This window comes from Dermacentor andersoni, chromosome 6, assembly GCF_023375885.2.
Source record: "Dermacentor andersoni chromosome 6, qqDerAnde1_hic_scaffold, whole genome shotgun sequence".
NCBI classification, from domain to species: Eukaryota; Metazoa; Arthropoda; class Arachnida; order Ixodida; family Ixodidae; genus Dermacentor; species Dermacentor andersoni.
This window is the reverse complement of record NC_092819.1, coordinates 62,622,539-62,642,869: the sequence shown is the minus strand read 5'-3', so window position 1 is coordinate 62,642,869 and position 20,331 is coordinate 62,622,539. Positions and strand designations below refer to the sequence as shown.

The 20,331-nt window shown below is 45.4% G+C and overlaps 1 protein-coding gene across 1 annotated transcript in view; it reads right to left on the bottom strand.

Annotated features, from left to right (window-relative positions):
- The window catches only part of LOC126522754 (uncharacterized), a 690,505-nt gene that overhangs the window by 393,249 nt on the left and 276,925 nt on the right, over window positions 1-20,331 (bottom strand). The window contains exons 6-7 of the mRNA XM_050171541.3: window positions 18,157-18,229; window positions 16,610-16,712 (exon numbers count right to left, since the gene is read on the bottom strand). Coding sequence (XP_050027498.1) covers window positions 16,610-16,712; window positions 18,157-18,229 — 176 coding nt within the window. The remainder of the gene's footprint in view (window positions 1-16,609; window positions 16,713-18,156; window positions 18,230-20,331) is intronic.

Sequence of the window (20,331 nt, the reverse complement as noted above, 5' to 3'; positions counted from 1 at the left end):
CATCCGTTTTCTCAAATAGCAAGGCAGGGATCTTAGAGCGCACTGTGCACGGGTAAATTGAAACCAGCAGCGTAGAGCACGCTACAGCTTACGAGAGGCGGTATAATTTAATAAAGGGAAAATCAGACATCCACCTGTTCGTTTAATGCTGAACTGTGCTGAATATGCGCCCTTCTGTGTAGCATAGCGAACTGTGACGAACATTAGAGCGACCTGGAATGAATGGAACAAACTCATCAAGAACACTGACAACATAGAAAATGGTGCTGACTTGTAAAAAAAGAAAAACAACGAACAAGAAACAAAAAAAAAAAATGATTCGATTAGAGTCATTGTGGAAGTGAAGCACTAAAATTCACGTTGGCGTGACCTGAAATGCTTCGTATTTACCAGACCGATTAGAACTATTAGCACCCTGCATTGCACCACTGCAGAGGATACGGGCGATGGCACGTGTAATTGTCCATTGCGCATCCTACCTGTTTGTTCTGGAACCTCGTGCTAGCTACGAAACAAAAGATGCTAGACTAAGCAGATAGGACTAAGCAGTACGACGCATTTCGTAATTCAGAATGCCTTACGGTCTCTTCTCTTCCAGTCAGCTTCCTGTCAGGAAATCGATGAATGATTGGACATTAACCACCTCAATCTACAGTGCATTCAGGTGTCCGAGTGCATGAAAAAAAAGCACAACAAAAGACATCCTAAATGACAAGCGGTCATCAGATTAAATGAAGAAATTAGGAGGAAACAAGAGCACTCTGGAAGTTCAAGGCGATCGAGACAAATTTCGTTTACTTGTGTCTATTTTCCTTTCTCTTTCCTTTATTTCCTTCTTTCTTTCTTTTATTTTTTTCAGAGAGAAAGGGACGAGGCAGGCAGTGACTTCCGTTGTTCTCTCGTCATTGAATATATGCAGAATACTTCAAACGGTGCCCTTGTTGGGATAAGTGTTACTATTTCTATGTTCGGCCAGTCATGCGCAAACATGAGGCAGATTTTTTAAAGGCCATAGCAGGGATTTACAGGTTCTGTGAAGACTACCCATGTGTAATTTAAATTGCGTAGAGAAGGAGCGCACATGAAAGAAAAAATGAAATCATGAGCCATTCCACTCTGTGAAGGTGGTTGACCAGCGAAGCTGTTGAACACATGACACGGGGGTGACGCATAGGTACGAACTAATTTATTGTCTTGAAGGGTGGCCGTCGTGACGAAAGGTACGCACACTCATTTACTGTCTTTATCGGTGGTCATTATTTCACTCGCAACTGCAATCACATTCACTGATAATGTCAAATCGATGCACGTACGCCGCTGGGTGGTCGGTTGGGCCGGATCGGAGTGGCATTGCAAGGGATATGTCTGCAACACGGAACGCGTAAACCGCTTCATTTTGGGTACCGACACATCCACATTGAAATCACCGGCAACGACAGCAGGGGTAGTGTTATCGCAGTGAATTTACGCAAAGTGAGCGGCCATGAACCTTACGGGACTATGAGTCGTTGCATTTTTTGCTTGCATACAGGGATATGAGCCATTGGCCACGGAGGTATGAGCCATTGCCCACGGAGGTATGAGCCATTGATGATGACAGTTTTCCACATGCTGTTCTGTATGTTGTATACGTGATTAAAAAGAATTTTAGCACTCTACGCTTCGCTTTGCTGAGTGCTTGTAGCCTCTGCCTTACGGGGCTATGAGACATTGCATTTCTTGCTTGCCCACGGGAGTATGAATGCTTACGGGGGTATGAGCCATATGACGATAATAGTTGTTGTTCACGGAGAAAAAAAGTTGTTACTATTACCTGTTCACGGAGAACAAAAAATTTACAACCATTCCACTCTGTGAAGATGGAATGGCAGCGAAAGCTGACGACAGTCAAAGCTCTCAAACGAAAAGCCAAGTGCTTTCGCTGCCATACCACCTTCACAGAGTGGAATGGTTGTAATTTCTTGCGTTGCCAGTCTGGCGTCGTTGCTCGTTCGGAGGTGCCCGGGCTTGTGATTGTCGTTTCCGTTCAGCATCGCGGGAACGTTCTTCATCGGTGGTTGTTTCACGCCGGCGCCGTTTACATTCTCGTTGCTGTTCCTTCTGGCGTTCCTCGTACGCATGTTGTTCTTCGGGCGCACGAACTATAAGCGTCCGCCCCATCGATAACGCAGCTGTTTTTAGCGCCGATACCTCTCCTGCTTTTATACTGCAGTAACCTCACGGCGAGCGTTGTAATCTGTTTCGCATTTTCATATCTGCGCCGTCGCATTGCACCCGTATGGGTTTATTAGAAATCGCTAAGTCCGTTTCTGCTGCCGGATGCCAAAGAAACTACCTTCTTACCCTTGTGCCTTGGACCTCTTTGGGTCCCACGTGTGGCAAGGATAGTTCAAGCGTGCGTTACAGGTCCCCGAGCCCAGAGGAGTATGTGCCATTGAGCTTGGATCCTTTCTGCACTATCACCAGGATCGGCCCACATGATGATTTATTTCTGTTGACGGACGCCGAAAAAACTACGGAAAGTTAGTCATATACAACTTTCGCTGTAGAATGCTCGGAACCTTAGTCATATACAGCTTCGTTGTAAAAAAGTGATAGACACACCGAAATGAGAACCATACAGTCTCTCTGGACATTTCTGCAAAACTCTGTTTGGATTTTCTTAGCGGGAAACACATTTCCAGCCCGTACGTCCCTGTCCACAACGTCTTGTTTTATATCCTGTGAGTTGATTTGTAATGTTAAACATAGTAATTTAATTCAAAGTGACTGCCCTTATAGTAGAGTTCCCACTGCAGTAAACATTTTGCCCTGTGCCAACTGATTTACTGCAAAGGGGTTCTGCTGTACTTCTCGTCAATGCCTACTCGCCAGCCCCTAGTACCTAATATAGGAGCCGGTGGGGGAAACGGAAGAGGAATACAGGAAAATGTCCTTGCACTAAGCCAGAAGAGACTTTGCAAAACGTTTACTTCAGTGCCCCTTTACGGGCCCTTAGAATCTAAACTAAGGTCCATTGATTCTAAATAGAGCGTCTATCTCCCAATAACAAAGTACTGGTACTTCCCCACGAGCTTTATTATTATTATTATTATTTTAAATTGTTACTATAAAGAGCCAGTTGCCAGCTTGCGGGCCGGCGCAGCAATGTAACCGGCGACTCCGCTCCGGAGGAACGGCCATCGGCCCCGCTGGACCGTCCTTGACCGACCTTTCCACCGGGCCAGCCGAAGCATCGCGGACGAACAGCTTCGCCCGAGGCAGCAGAGGGGGGAGCGGGGTAGGGGGTGTCCCCGCCCTCTAGTTGGCCGCCGCACCACCGCGCGGCCGCGCAATGTTACGGCGACCATGCGAACGAACGCCCACCGAACGCAGGCCGCGGGACCGGCGTGATTCGGACGGCCGGCGGGGCACTATAACAACAACGCGGCATCGCTGCTGTGCCCACATCGCCAGCCCAGTGCACTGCAGTATCTCTTCTTCCGCGACCGAGGCTGCGTCCGCTTCATGGCCTGAATCCTAATTCTGTGCGATCACAATTAAGCGGAGCGCGACCTTCACAATGGCGAGCCGCGCCGTGCCACAAGGGCGCGCTGGCGACGGCTGGTACGCGGGTGCGGCGGCGAGCTATGTACCGTGGGTTTAAAGGGGTACCGAAAGGTAAACATTTAATAGCGATGGAGTGGAGAAACAAACTTCTAAAGCTCCCACGGCGTTCTCTTTTAATGCGCAGCATTATTCGCCTCTCGCAAGACACTTCGCTGTAGGTAAAGTGCCTGCCTTGCTTCGTTTGTGGCCTCTGCAATAGTAGGATTTATGTGTTCGGTGGTAGGGATTTGAACTGCAGGGTCTCCCAGCTCAACAGCTGGGTGTGTTATCTATTCGGCAACAAATGCAGGTCATACTCTGCCCCACGTGACATATAACGCTTCGAGACGACTGGCGGCTGCGTCACCGTCGTATAAAAACTATTTGCTTACAAAAGCGAGAGCAGCTGCGCTCGCCTGTTTTCCCCATATACCGATGAGGTTGCTGAGAAGCAGGCGCCAAAAAAGTGGCGCGCCGAGCAAGCGAGACGGCGGTGTGTCGAGAAGCAGGAGGGTTTCCTGGCCCGGAAACGCAGCGCCGAATGCTTTGCATACCACGGTTCCAGCACGACCTTGCAATGAAGATTATACAATCAATCGGTTCAAGCGCAAGATGGATCTAAGCAATTTCTCTCTCTCCCTCTTTTTTGTTTGATGAAAATACACACCGCCTTATATATATAACGCAAGGCCTGCGCGCTCTCACTACGACGTTACCGATAACCAGATAGGTGCTCTCTTTTGAAGTAATGCCTAGCAATAAACAAAAACGAAAATTGCTAGGCGTTGTCCAGTCCTCATCTGTAATCTATGGGCTTTCGAACTTCCAGCGTGACGTAAGTTGCCAGAACCTGCAGACCATTTCTTATCTGAAAGCTCTTCAAATCGTTCCGATTCACTGAATGCAGTGCAAACCGGCGCAGAACAGGTGAAAGATGTTTCGCAGTCCCTAATGAAGGACCGGCTCCCTCCAGAAGTTTAAGCGCACTTCACAGCAACCAACAACAGGCGTAAAACATTTGAACGAACAGTATAACTCGAATGACTACATAACATTGTATAGTAAAAGTGAATATACAATATACAATGTGCCGGCGTACATACGAAACGATGACGTAAAATGGTGTCATAACGATGACATGAATAATTCTTTCTTTTCCTTTTGTCGCCAGAAACATGACCATATCACTGTAAAAATGTCTACACCTTTAAGGGTGTGTGTTTTTTTTTTTATCGCACTGGTAACACCTTTACCGTTTGGGCTTTACAAATACTTATACAGGCCGACAACGGAGCTCCAACAGACATGCGATGACGAAAGACGTAGTTGAAAACTATGTAATCATGCTGATAGCCTTGGGAAATATACCACAAGAGAACTTCACAGAGAGGGAGATATGAAACTCTCCTGTCGGTTATTTCATTGCGCCCAAGGCTGTCAGACTGATTATATAGCTTTCAACTACGTCTTTTGTCATCGCACGTCTAGTTAGAGTTCCGTTGTCGTCCTGTATAAATTTTTGTAAGGCCCTAACAGTAACGGTGTTACCTATGCGACAATAAAAGAGCTGTAAAGGTGTAAACGTTTGTAAACGATAACGTCATTGCGCGGCGTCATATATTTGCTACTTTATCGCGAAATTTAAAGAAAAACGAGAAAATTAAATCTTCTCGCGATTGCAAGTTCTACCGAAATTGCAGAAATAATTACAAGAATTGTCCTGGGGACGGACTTCTACGTTCTTAATGACACGGAGTTGAAGTGAAGCCAACCACACGAAGCGAACAGATCATAAAGCCAGGGAAGAAGAAGTAGAAGAAAACATTTATTACTGGAGCCAGAGAGAATAATGTGGTTTCAAGAAGATAAGGGTTCGGTTTCCACTTGCGGAAAGTTTCGAGTTCCTTTTTCAATTTCTTTAATTCAATTTCCTTTCTTTTGTTACAATCGAATGCCCCTTTAAAGAACACCTCTACAAAGAGATGACCTAGATAAAGAAGGGCTGCTTTATGTCCTGGCCAAGCTCATATGTTTCATATGTACCGTGAACGCCTTTACAGCGAAAACTACTACACCGAAATTACCTGTACGACGACGGAAGGCGTCCCTCAATGGCTGATTTGTCGCTTTACAATGCAAGAGCTCGTTTAACGTTCACATGTGAACAGCGAGTGTTCAAGTCCTCTGTGCAGTTCCAGGCAACGCTCAACTCGCAAGTGGCTTGTTCCAACAGGGCAGCGGATGTGACGGAATGATGAATAAGTCACGGTTTATAATGTGGTGGTCTGTTCGGAAATGACGTTCAATGACATCGTTGAAGCAACCAAGGTCGCGAAGGCGGCGAAGGTCGGCGAAGGCAGCAGGGACGAAGAACCTGAGGATGAACCAAGAGAGAGAGCGAGAGAGAGAGAAGGATGCACAGAAAGGCAGGGAGGTTAACTAGAGGGGATTACGGTTGGCTACCCTGCACGGGGGAAGGGTGAAGGGGGATAAAAAGAGAAAGAGAGCGGAAGGGGGAGATAGAGAAAAATAGAGACGAGCACGAGCAAACCGCGTACGCCACAGAGCGGTAGGGGGCGGCGTTCTCAGAGTCTGTCGTGAAGCCCCGCAGACCGCAGGAACTTTAATAACGCGAGTAAGGCATTCAGCGTGCATGTTCTGTGGGAGTACTGACCTAAAGCTTTGAGTTCTGATAGTGGACGATTGTCCAACTGGTCCAGTACTCTGCACAGCACTGGTCTCTGGGCGCTATATCGCGGGCAGACGCAGATAATACGTGCGAGCGTTTCATCGATGTTGCATGTGGCGCACGTGGGGCTGTTGGACATTCCAGTAAGAAAAGCATCATAATCATCATCATCATCATAATCATCGTCATCATCATTAGCCTGGTTACGCCCACTGCAGGGCAAAGGCGTCTCCCATACTTCTCCAACTACCCCGGTCATGTACTAATTGTGGCCATGTCCCTGCGAACTTCTTAATCTCATCGGACCACCTAACTTTCTGCCACCCCTTGCTACGCTTCCCTTCCCTTGGAATGCAGTCCGGAACCCTTAATGACCACCGGTTACCTTCCCTCCTGATTACATGTCCTGCCCATGCCCATTTCTTTTTCTTGATTTCAACTAAGATGTCATTAACTCGCGTTTGTTCTCTTTTATTATCCCTTATTAACGTTACAGCCATCATTCTTCTTTTCATAACTCGTTGCGTCGTCCTGAATTTAAGTAGAACCCTTTTCGTAAGCCTCCAGGTTTCTGCCCCGTACGTGAGTACTGGTAAGACACAACTGTTATACAGTTTTCTCTTGATGGATAATGGCAACCTGCTGTTGATGATCTGAGAATGCCTGCCAAACGCACCTCAGCCCATTCTTATTCTTTTGATTATTTCAATCTCATGATCCGGATCCGCGGTCACTACCTGCCCTAAGTAGATGTATTCCCTTACTACTTCCAGCGCCTCGCTATCTATTGTAAACTGCTGTTCTCTTCCGAGACTGTTAAACATTAATTTTCTGCAGATTAATTTTTAGACCGACCCTTCTGCTTTGCCTCTCCAGGTCAGTGAGCATGCATTGCAATTGGTCCCCTGAAGCAAAGCATATGAGTTCGTAAATGCAACGCCTAGCCTCACACGGTACAGCATGGTCTGTTCACGTCATGGTAACCCTGGCGGTAGGTGCATCCGTATATCAGGAGTCAACGAACGCAAACGACACATGGTGAAAGCGTTCGAGTCCCACAGAGGCAAAGTACATTCACGGGACATCAGTCGCAGCCCAGCCGCAGCGTCTGTTCGCGAAAGCGGAATCACGACACGTTGACCAGTTTTATGTGCAGATCGGGCGGCTTCGTCGGCGTGGTCATTCCCGCTGATGCTGCAATGTCCTGGAAGCCATTGGAAGATAATGTTGTGCCCCTTGTCATGGCTGTGATTATACATGCGTCGAATTTCTGAGGCCAGTTGTTCATTGGGTCCGTGGCGCATTGGATTTTGTATGCACTGAAGGGCTGCCTTGGAGTCACTAAAGACTGTCCACTGTTGCGGTGGTTCCTGATTAATGAAATCAAGTGCAGTACGGAGTGACCCAAGTTCAGCACGCGCCGATGTGGTCACACATGAAGTTTTTAATTTGATTTCTCCAGATTTTAGGATGAACCCAGAATCTCGACAAGCTGTAGGCAATAGCAGCATTCGACGCTGTGCAGAGCTGTACCTTGCGTCTCTCCGAGGCTTCGCCGCGGAGGATGCATTAAACCTCGATGCCAGAAGCTGCCGTGGCACATTCCATAGAACGAAGTGTTGAGAAGGAAGTTACCGACTTCCCTTACTAAATGTATACCTTGAATTCACGTTATATAACAGTGTCCTCTTACTGAACGCGATTTGCCTGCTCTATGGGAAGCGGTACGAAGCACCACGTTTACAAGGAAGTAACGTGTACAGCAAACGATTTCGGATGTCCCAAGCGCTTCCTTAACAAAATAAACGCGCTTGCAGGTTATGATTTATGGAGTTTAACGGCACAAAGGCTACTATAATTACAGAGTACCAAAACAGTGGTGATCGTTACACTTGGGGTAATGGTAATAAGCAGATGATCCGTGTAATCAAGTGGGAATAAATACGCTGGTGTTGAGAGCCTTGTAAATAATAAAATAGAATGCTATAGATGTTTATGAAGCCATTGCTGGAGATGAAATATGTATGTCTGATGGTTACAGCATAACTACATTGGTGGTGACAAAGGAGCACTCGTTAGCCCTTGAATCGGCAAAGCCAGAGAGGCCCAGTGTCAAGTGCAGTAGCTTGATTAATGGCGTTTGACTGTATTCCTACATTTCGAATAACTAACAGCAGGTAATTTCCCATATGCTTTCCCTGGCTTCACGGCCTCTTGGCTTATATGTGCTTGTAACAAACACAAAGGCCAAGCACTCCGTTTACCCTAATTTTTCTCGCTCGCTGCGTAGCTAGGACCTCGACTTTGACATCCCTGATGTCGCATCGGTAGCATGCGAGGGTTTATCGACCACTTGCAGGCTCATGAGTTCGCGTGTACTGTGCGTTAAAAAGTATCTTCCACGTCCGCCGCCATCGCGGTGAGCGGAGCTGGCTAACGCACCAAAGTGTTAACGTTGTACACGTACAGGAAAATGATGACAGAGCGAACGCTGTAGTAGCTCATAGGTAAAGTGCAGCGCACACGTAATGGGAAAAAGTTGTCGTTTCGTTCACTTTGACTTGCACTATGTCATGGTACTATACTAGAGTACGGAGTCGATGCTGTATAATATGTACTCTAGATGCGTTGCATTCTGCATGTTGTAATCATAGTGAGGTGTGGTGTGCTGTAGTAGCTTGCCGCCTTGCCGTAAACGAAACGAGTAACACGCATGTCAACCGACAAGCGCTCTACTCGAAGATGGCGGCACGAGTTAATCCGTAGTAAAGAAATATTTCGGGTTTATTCGTTCGCGAACAGAAACGCTCATCGTTTGCTTTCTATTGCTTTTCTTTCCAACATAATTCTTGTCTTAGTAATCACGCAACATAATTTGATTCGCACACCATTAAACTGAAAGACATGTATGCACAAGAAAAAATTAAGCACATTAATGCGTGCCGACGTCCACATTGTGACCCGCATAATTGCATAACAACACGAAGTGGATTGGAAAGCAAGTTAGCTACAAGAAGTGCTCAGATAATACTTTCTGGATTAGTAGGGGGAAAAATATAGTGTTCCTCGAACCGCACGTGAGATTGATATAGCGTATATAGATACATTTTCGCTGTTCTCTACTGCTCAAACCTAATGGGCGCGGACTAAGTTCCTCACTGCGTTTTTCGAATATGCTAACGAACGAAAACAACATCGGCTTGTTGCTACGAATAAATAAATTAAACAAATAAATATTTTGTTGCGATTTTGCGGTAAGTGCGAGATAAAAATGAGTTCGCATCACTTCGAACCTCTTTGGTATCGAATCCATGATTTTTACCGCCTTCACCACATGCACAGTGTTGCTCAGGAGCTCACTTGACGCACTTGCTGCCTCTTAGAGGAACGTACAAATACACTTTTACAGCGAAGCTGTTAGTCTCTAGTTGGTCCGGATTTTTCGTGAGGTGCTGACACAATACACGGCATCTGGAAAAGCGAATTGTGTTTGAGTTTCCGTGTAACAGAATTATGTTTTCTCGTATATTTAAATTACAATCCCATGCTATCATGCCTGTAGCTTGTGTGTAAGTCGTACTTTACGAATTTTCTGACGCATTTTACTTTGAGAAATTCCATTAGTTCAATAAGGCACTTGCTCAAGGCGGATGGAGTCCAAGAAAGGGGATGTATTCTGTGCTAACAGTACTGCCCCCTAATGGCTGCGGCCACTCAGACAGACCTCAAACGGCAGCTGGAAGAGGGCTTCGTCTTTCAGTTTCCGCGTAACAGATTTGTGTTCTCTTGTATATTAGAATAACAATCGAAGCTATCTTGTCTGCAGCTTGTGCGTAAGCCGTACTTTACGCATTTTTCCGACGCAGTTTACTTTTAAACAATAATTTAGTTCAATAAGGCACTTGCGCTTGGCGGATGGCCTAGGAGAATCAGGATGTATGCTGCACTTCCGCACACATGCGCGCGAGCGTGACGTATGTCACTTGTGGTTGCGCTTGTGTAACGTCTGCACGAGCTGTGCTGTACATCCACATTCAGGGGGTGAGATGGAGGCGGATTTCCTTTATAGCGTAAGACGTCATGGGCTCATTCCAATAGGCGTTTCGGTTGGCGATGTTGTCCGCCGCCGCGGGTGTCCATCGCAGCTATCACCAATCCCGCCATTGTGGGGGATTGGCTAAGAAATGCTTGAATTGTCTTGGGGAAGAAAAAGAATTGATTAGCGAGATCTATGAAAAATGCTCGAATGAAAAACATGTATGGCATACCTTATTAAGTGAAGCAGGCTAGGCGACTGTTCGTCCGCACCCCGTTTTAAAGGGGATGCCAATAAATCACCAGCATCGAATCGTGCCACTTGTCCCGCGGTGTGACGGGCGCGCCGCATAGCGTCGATACGTGTAAACTTTGCATTCGAGTCGCGTTATATTCCACCAGGTGTCCAGGCGTGTAGCGCTTACATGTAGTCAGACCTGGTTAACTCAAGCAAGCAGGCTAAGTGACTATTTGTCGCACGCCTCGTGTCAAAGGGAATGCCAATAAATTATCATCATCAACAACAGCAACGTACTCTGCCACGGGTCAAGGGAGGCGACATGTGCGCCGCGTAGTCTGGATACCTGTGTTTGCTCTTCGGTAGCCTTTATGGCACCTCCTCGCAAGGTATGAACCGCTGCTGAAGCAGCGAATCGCAGGGCTACGGGTCCGGCTACAGCCAGGCAACGTCGGGCTCAGCAGACCGCTGTGCAGAGAGCAGCACAAGCCGCACGTAGATCGCCGCCGTTGATGCCGGGCGGACAGTTCGAACGACGCAATGAGGCTTCGCCGCGAAGACTCTATCTCTTGTACGTGCTGATGGAAACGGATCTCCTATGCAGCTGCTCCTCCAGCTTACGCTGTGACTGTGCTGGGTGTGCCGCGAAGGCCTGTGACCGTTTGCACTTTGACACTCCTAATGCTTACGCGCTGATAAACGAAACGAATAACAAAACTACAGCGACCAAACCTACCACGGCAGCCTAGTGGTTGTGACGCTGTGCTGCTGAGCCATTGGCTGAGCTCGGCCACGGCGCAAATCCCGACCGCCCGGCGGCCACATTTCGTTGGTAGCGAAATGCGAAAACGCTCGTGTAACTCAACTCAGGTACACTTTCAGGAACCCCTGGTGCTGAAATTAATCAGGAGTTCCATCACATGGCGTGCATCATAATCGCAGTGCAGTTTTGGCGCGTAAAACTGCAGAATTTAATTTTTGATTAAAGCGGTGGCATCCGTTGGCCTGTCTCCCCGCTTTGCGGTTGGAATGTCTCTGGCCATTTATTGCTAGCTTAGGACACTAGATATAACCCTGGTTGCCTCTAGAAATTAATAAATAAAAAGAAACTGTCCGATAGTTGGGTTCAAACCTCGAACCATTCAAACCTCGATGCTCGAACCATACTACTCACGGGCCACTTTTCTTGGCAGTGCAGCGAGAGTTGTGGGACCGAAACGCGGCATCTTCCTACGCGCGACGAAAGAGTTCCCCAGATTTATAATTAATGTTAATAATTCCTAAACATAATTCCAGTAGATATATCTGAATTAAAAACAAATTAAAACTGATGAGAACGGAGTTCTCAACAAGGCACAATGGCATTTTCAACAGTAAAATGAATATTTCGTGAAGGTTTATTGAGCATCGAGGGCTATTCCGGAGGTTGTGAAGATAGTGGGCGGACACAGCGTGTAAGCATGTTTGCAGGCACAACTTAGAACCAGCTAGCACAACACAGCGGTAATTAGAGATCGCTGGGAGAGGTCCAAAAGTGGACATAAAAAATAGGCTGCTGCTGACGCTACTGATGACGATGAAACCTTCAGAAACGATATAGAATAAAGCGCATTCGAAAGGTGAAATTACATGTTAAAATGAAAGTAATTACAGTAGTGTGGTGACGAAAATGATCGCCTGAGCAGAAGCTAGGGCGAAGTTTGGAGGTCACCCACTGAACAGAACAGAAATAGAGCCCAATTTATCTGCCTTGTGCATCACGTTGTTTTCTCTATAATAGGAATAATCAATAATACTTAATTTAAGAGCGCGCGAACACAATAAAGGAAAAGATACAAATTTAACAGGGCTCCTAAGGGACTCTATGAGAAATTCATGGACTGCGGAACAAACATCCAAGTGGCTGAATCCCAGAGTAGAGACCCCAAACGAAGGAGTCCTAGCGGAGTGCTAATGCTTGCGACCGCTGTCAACACGTTATCCTTCTGGCAAAACTAGCACTTTTCTTTTTTACAGCGGAGCTGTAACCTACCCTCCATACATTTTCGATTTTCGTGCCTCAAAACTCCCGCGCCCTCTTTGAGAAAGCAAAGCAAACCAGTAAGGCATGTGCTGACACCTGGCGTAGCAAGAGGAAAGCCAAGAAACCACCCAATACATAGTTTCATAAAATAATTACTAGAGCGAACTCGGGCTCTAGTGTCTACGGGAGCTGCAATCGGGGCGGCTCAGTGAGCGTGGGAATTATGGGATGTACACGGATTTGTCCAAGCTTCGCCTTATGGTTTTAAACGTCTCTTCAGCTTTGTAAATTCGTCATTTTCGACAAAGTAATGCGTAACAAATAATCAAATAAACATTATTAAAATCCTTAAAATCATCCGCCGGCAGGATTCGAACCCAGGACTTCCAGCACAGAGGCTCCACACTGAAACCATTACACCACGAATGCTTTCTTTTTTTTTCTTTATTGGCTCATTTGCAAGTTCCTTCATTATCAACACCGGAGTCAAGAGGACAAGCGCGTGAAAAGCATATGTAACATCTAGTAACAAGCATGATTGCAATCACATCATAATTCTCTTAGTTTTGTCAAGGGTTCGAACCTCGACAACCATTCCGGAGGGCATTCTCGCGCGTTTTGCACATCCAGATAGGCGTTTATACTCTCTGAGAACTACATTCGCGCTAGTAGTGCGTCTGGGTCATAGTATTACCCAGCCATTCTGGCGCGTCACAGGCTGTGAAGGCCAACGAGCAATCGTAGATCAAAAGGAAGCCCATCGTTATCGTTTTCTATCACCACAGACACCTGATGCCGTGGGGATCTAGCGGGAGTTCTTTTTTAACTGTCCTTTGTAAAACATCCCCAAAATACACTCCTTCCCAAAAATGGAGGAAAACATGACCTGCGGTCTCGGGATGTTTACAGATTAAACAATGAATTTCCCACCGGTACGAAAAACCCTTTTCTTACAAAACTGTCTTTACTGAAAGCGTTACCGTATGAACTTCAAAAAGGAAAGTTTTAGCCCCTGGAGAAATTTGCATACTCTTTAACCTTCTTAGGACATTCTGGCCATGGCTACCACTGTAAAGGGGTATATATAAAGGCACATGAAATTCAGTATGTTACGCCACGAACGCGTGCATCGATAAGTGGCATAAAACGCCCTCATGAATTTGTTCCCGTCTAGCCAGCGTGTTGAGACGCATGGCGCGTTTCAATTTGGAGACCTCGCCAGGTTGAGCCGCTGTTCGTAGCGACTGTGCGTGTTCGCAGGGTATTCTACAGGCGCGGCAGGGAAAAGCCCCAAAATAAGTAAACTCTTGCACTCAGTGGTATGCTTTGACTTTTTTACATCTCCGCTGGTAGCCCACATTCACAGAGCGGAATGGCTGCGAATTTATATATTTATTTATTTTAATTTCTATTTTGCAGGGAGCTATTCGAGAACTAGAAGGCAAACTCGGTCGAGTTGGTGGCAATTCATATTTTCGAAAGTAACAACGCTAAATGGACAAGAAGCTTATGTGAACGCTTCAAAAGTTGCAGTCTTGACCAAGCAGTACTCTACTAAAATGCTATCTTGCAAAGCCACAGTAGTTGACCTAGGTATTTGCTCGGTTGTTGCGGAAGAAAATGTTACTTGAACCGTGGAGTCGGCCTGCAGCATTAAAATCTGCCAATTATTCCATCGACAACGCGTAACTTTATTATGTGAACCGAAGCTTCCGTGAAGCGGTTTATGAAATGTTATAAATTTTACACATTCATTCTTACGGCTTTAGTGCAAAGGAAACGGGAGCTTGCGCATATGCACTCCTGTATCCGTGCTACGCAACGTGACAAACGTTATATACGCTTGCATTTCTTAATTTCTTCTTTATCTATTTTAAAAGTACCGACCAAATCTTGGCCAATGTTCGTTGCGGGTTTAGTTTGCCGTTGATCCTCGTTGTGGATATGTGCCTTAGTTTGTATATAATAATAATAATAATAATAATAATAATAATAATAATAATAATAATAATAATAATAATAATAATAATAATAATAATAATAATAATAATAATCACCACCACCATCATCATCATCACCATAATAATAATAATAATAATAATCATCGTCATCAATAATAACAACACGTGGACACGTTTCTTGTCCGATTCCCCGTAGTGGTTATGTGCCATAGTATGGACATCGTAATTATCATCGAGACATGGTGGTCACCTCAAAGAGAGATACAGAGAGCTCTTTATTGAAAATACAGAGCGTTTAGCCAGCGTATTTTCGCCTACATGCTACTCTGCAGAATATGGGACGAAGGAGAAGAAAGGTCCTAGAAGGTGGACAGAAAAAAAAAATGCAGGTCTTGTGATGTTATAAGCACTAGAGTAAGTGTCGGATGAGATGAAGGTAGACGGTAAATACAAAATAAAATAAAACCGCAGTCTTCATGTGACGACGTGGGTGAGTCGTAGAGCTCAAAGGTGGCGGCCATCTCAATGTGCTAGTTCGTGCTCGCAAGTGCTGTTGTGGTCTAATTGTCTAACATAATTAGACAGCTAGGCCACAACCGCAGTTATCTTCTTTATTTTTTTAGAGGCTGTTCTCACCCATTAGTTCGGGCGATCTTGCAAGTTAATCTCGTCAACGTTTTACCAAATTTCGCAATTCTGTTAAATTTTGCTTCACGTCGATATTTGCAGGGATTGATGCGTGAAGAGCACCTCTCAGCGCGCTTTCTGGCAGTGAGGGTCTTAAATGAATATTTATTCTCTGTCTCACGGAAACATCTGTATCAAAGAGGAGGAGGAGGAAATAACTTTATTGAGTCTGTATCAACATATAAACTTTTTAGACCTCCATTATACCGATCGCTGTACATCGGCTTACCTGGACATCACGTAATTGCACGAGTCTGTGAAATACCTATTTCTCCACACTCCGAAACGTCCTTCTACAAAGTGCATACTGAAACTCTACCTGTTGAAGCCTGGTTAAGTAGGAAAGACATTTATGTATCTTCGATTAAGTGCCATCTCTGCAATGTACCGGAAACTATAAAACACTGCTTTATTGACTGCAAAGAACACCATCTTGTTTTGGGACGTTCTTCAAAAGACCTTTAGAAAGGATCTTGATGTAAATTCTCATACAATACAATATCTTATGCCACATAAATTTGAAGATGTACCTTCTGACATGTTGCTACCTACGGAGTTGCACAGTTTATGGAAAACTCGCATGTTAGATCGGAATGCAGAACCTGTCACACGTTGACGTAGCGTAGGGTAATTTTCAGACACCGAAACACAGACACCATATATATATATATATATATATATATATATATATATATGATTGACTGATCTGAATATAACTTGATGCGCAGGTCGCTGACATTTGTCGGAGCGGAAAACAACATTCGCACCCGTTTTTTGGCCAAGTTTCTTTCCGTTGTACGGCATGATCACAATGTATAGTTTTTATTTCGTTTTCGGGACTTGTTCTTCGTTCAGGCGAATTTTTGAATGTAATTTTAGCGGAACCTTCAAGAACCCAACGTGGGAATGGTGGCACAGTGATTCGCAAGGTATGAGCTGCGTGGTCATCGGGGCAAGCTTTGGTTTCAAAGCTTGTAAACTTGTCCTATAGGCCTTCCCCACGTGACCCACGATCTTAGCCCAGGAACAAAATAACAGCAAAGAAGAAGAGTCGCGCCGTCGCTGTAGCATACTTGTAATAGAGTTACGTACTATCGAGTTACTGAGCCCATCGAGTAGCTCTGCATTTTACGGGAAAGGAGCACCACCTAGGAGCTTTTCAAAACACTGCCAGCCCAAGCCGCTTCGGCGTTTCGGTGCCAGGTGGCACTGTGCCAAAAACGCAAAAGGAAGATGACCCAGCCGGGCTGGAACCGGCTCCGGAGCGCGCGAGTTTTCGAAAGAGATCCTGTGGCGGAAGCGCCACAGGATTGGGGAGGAGCTCACGACGGCGTCAGGTGGTGGACGAGAAGACCTGGAAGGAAACGCGGTGAACTAGCGCCACTCACCGGTTGGTGAAGGAAGTCGTGCAACGTGTACTTGACGGCGCCGCGGCTCATCTTGCAGAGGGTCACGAACTGGGCATCGCGGGCCTCCTTGTCCCTCAGCACTCTGCGTATAAAGCGCGGAAACATTTGTGAGGCGTTCGGGAAAGGGCAAATAGGCGATGACACGCTGTGCATTATGTATAGCGAGGTCGAGGATTACTGATGTGCAGATAACCACAGGAATGAGCAAATGTAATCTGCAGGAAATGGTGGTGGCGCCCTTGCGCTGGCAGCGTCAATTAAACATCGCCTGAGTCCTCGCGAAGACTAAGTTTAGGTGATGGCAAAAGACAAGAATACGTTAAAGACAACAATAACAGAAACAACAATAGAAACATACAGTTTCTGGTTTCTCTGCCGTATGCATCGCGTCGTTTTCACTACAGAATAAACAACTGCAGTGCTGATTGTCTCTGTGTGAATTCGTTAGTTTATTGCCTCTATCGCATTGCGTTTGCATCCCTGCGTGCGGAATTGAGCAAAGCAGGGGAATTATGTAAATAATCCTAATGACAATCGAAAATACAAGTATGAAAATCTTTGTGTACACAGCAACTTGTGCGTACAGCGGCAGTTACAGTGATTTCTAAAAGGCATGGCAGGATAAATAAAATTGATTAGTAAATATGTTCCTTTGAACAAGACAGAACAGCAAAATCGCGCGGATGAAAAGGTGAACGGACAGGAAACCGGCGAAATATTATTAAAGTAAGTATTATTCTAAAACACCCGAAAGATATTTAAATGATATGAGTCACTAGAAAAAAGTGCGCGAGAGAAATTAAATTAAGAAAATGATGCAACGATGAGAGAATGGCTCTTTAGCACATCATTGGTGAAATGTAAGAAAGCTTACTTAATTGAGGAGGGGCTTCTTGGCAGGCCACACCTGTCGTGCTAGGATGTGATCTTTACGCTAGTTCTATTTGGAATGATCGCGAATGTCCAAGCTTCAAAGGTTCAACAATGTGTAGATCTTACGATAAAAACAAATAAAAATAAAAAATAAAGTACGCCAGCCACTTCGCAACATCGAATCACGATGGGAAAAACAGAAGAGTACTTTCCACCTAGTGAGCATGGACAATATGGACAATATCCTACATACTCAGCTTAATGCTGAGAACAATTAATTGTAGTTTCCGTGTCGCACCGATATGCACACCAATCATTCTTTTGCCGCATTTCTTAGACACTCCCTTGCTTTTAACGCAGAGATAAGATGACAGCTGCGTGCAAGTTTTCCAGTAATGTCCGACTGTCCTGAAAAGTGATAGCTATTATGTATAGTAAGCTGCCTAGATGGCCCAACCTCCAATGTGTAAATACACAAATATAATGTTCTAGCGCCAGACAATTTTGCGCATTTTCCCTCGTATGTACCGGAATCTAAGAGATTCAAAATTTTGATTCGCCTATAATGCCTTGAAATTCAAATACTTTAGACCTTCGAAAAACAGCCCACATAGTGCGCAGCTCACCTCTGTCATGCGTGAAAGTAAACTTACGGTAACACAACTCGCTGAAGCGACGCCTGGTAGTCCTCGTACTGGCTCCACAGCAGCTTAGAAAACGCGTTGCCTGAAATGACAAAGAAGAGAAAGAAACCACATGAAGTTTAGGCACTGACGTAATTATGGCAGCCCTCTGCGCATTAACTGCAGGAAAAAACAAACCGGTAGGCAAAGTAGGAGCATCGATTTCAAAAGGATTATTGCCGCGAAATAATAGAAGACGGTGTACTTATAAAGAAAGGAGGTGTCTGAGCATTGAAAAATTGCCCTCCCTCTCTCACCCGCCATTCATCGTCACCCATATTTTGAACCTGCTGCTTGTCTGACGCATGCGTGTATCCGACGTATAATCTGTACGCTAGCCCCCCTTCCTTTTATCGTCATCAAGAGAGAAGATAGCCTGGCCCTCCGTCACTGAAGAACTTCAGGACACAGACGAGCAAACACACACAAAAAAGCTTACTTAAGATAACTTAGACCTACGTTATCATCGTTTACAAGCTTTAGTAACATTAATTTGCCAGTGGAATTTATGCTCGGCATTATGTGACCTTCGCTACTCAAACCCATGTGCCCACATGCATACCGCGGCGTTCGAGAGCCCCTTGGTTCAATGCATTGCCTCCATGTACTATCCATGCAGGTTCTTGATAATCGAGCTCTACATTAGTGTCGCACTTATTTCTCCTTCTAGGACTCCGCCACAGCAATTGCAAGAACAGCTGCCACCCACTCGTGGCATCGAGCGCATCACTGCAGCGAAGGTGACTGGTCAGTAACGAGGAGTTGCTGGGCAACGTTTTGACAGGGGGTCATGTCCCAAGTTGATTGATTGATTGATTGATTGATTTTAACGCTCCAAAGCTACACTGGCGCTATGAGAGGCGCCATAGTCGACGACTTCTGAAGAATTTTCACCAATTAGGGTTCTTTAATATGCACCTAGGTTAAGTACGAGGTCGTTTTTGCATCTTGCCTTCATCGAAGAGGCACTAAAAATAGAAGTTCTGAGGATTCCGCCTTAGTATTCTGCATATTTCGTTTAAGAGTGAAAAAAATTAACTATAGTACAAACACCTATGCGCAATAAGCCCTGTCGCAAAAGGTGAAGGCCAGCCGACGGCTGCCGACAGCGGCTGACTGGCCTTTACTTACGGCCTTCAGGCTGCACATTGCACACGGACCACGCCCACAAGTGCATTGCTTTTAATAAATTGTACTGTTTAGCGCTTTCTGGTACCCAGTACGCCGCGTTGCCAAGCTCGAGGTCGCGGGTGCGATGCCGGCAGTGGTTACCGCATTTCGATAGGGGTGAAATGTAAAAACGCTCGTTTACCGTTCACTGAGCATGGTGGTTAAAGAAGCCCAGGGGGTCAAAACAAACCTGGAGTCTCTCAGAAAGGCGTACCTCGTAGTCATATCATGGTTTTGGAACGTGAAACCCCAGATTTTCTTTTTTTCGACGAAATAAACCTTTTATATTACGTGCATCTGAACGATAAAACACAGGGAAACAGAAATAAAGAAAAAAATCAGCAATAGCAGAAGGTATTTCTCCGCGATGAACTGCCAAGTGGCAGCTCCTAAAGTACGGAAGGTTCCGAAGGCTCCGAAGATACGGCACAGACGTACCTAAACTAACGTGATGCGATGCATGGACATTTGCGAAATGTAAAAGCTAGCCGTACTTATACGCGGCATGAAGTCTAGGAATGATGTAACTACAATTACTGGCACTCCAATTTCTAAAAACTGTTCTTGCTGTTTGCTTTTCCTAAATCGTTTCCCTCAATCTTGAGAATATTAAATATCAACATAAAAAGAACAAAGCTTTTTTCCATGCATGTTGCGTTCTTTTAACGTAGCGCGCTATCGACTTGAGCGCGAAACTTCGTATGGCTCCCTGCTTGTTGATTCTTTATTCTCGTATGTGCATTCTCTTCACTTGCCTGAAACTTTGCGCGTATGTTTGTGCTCCTAGACTCCGTTATGGTCTCGGCCACGGCGGCCGCATATCAATAAAAGCTAAATTTAGAAAAAAAAAAAGAAAACGTGCGTGTACAGTGCATTGGGTGGACGTTAAAGAACCACAGGTGGTCGAAATTAATCCAGAGTCCCCCACGACGGCGTCTCTCATAATCAAATCGCGGTGACAACACATAAAAACCC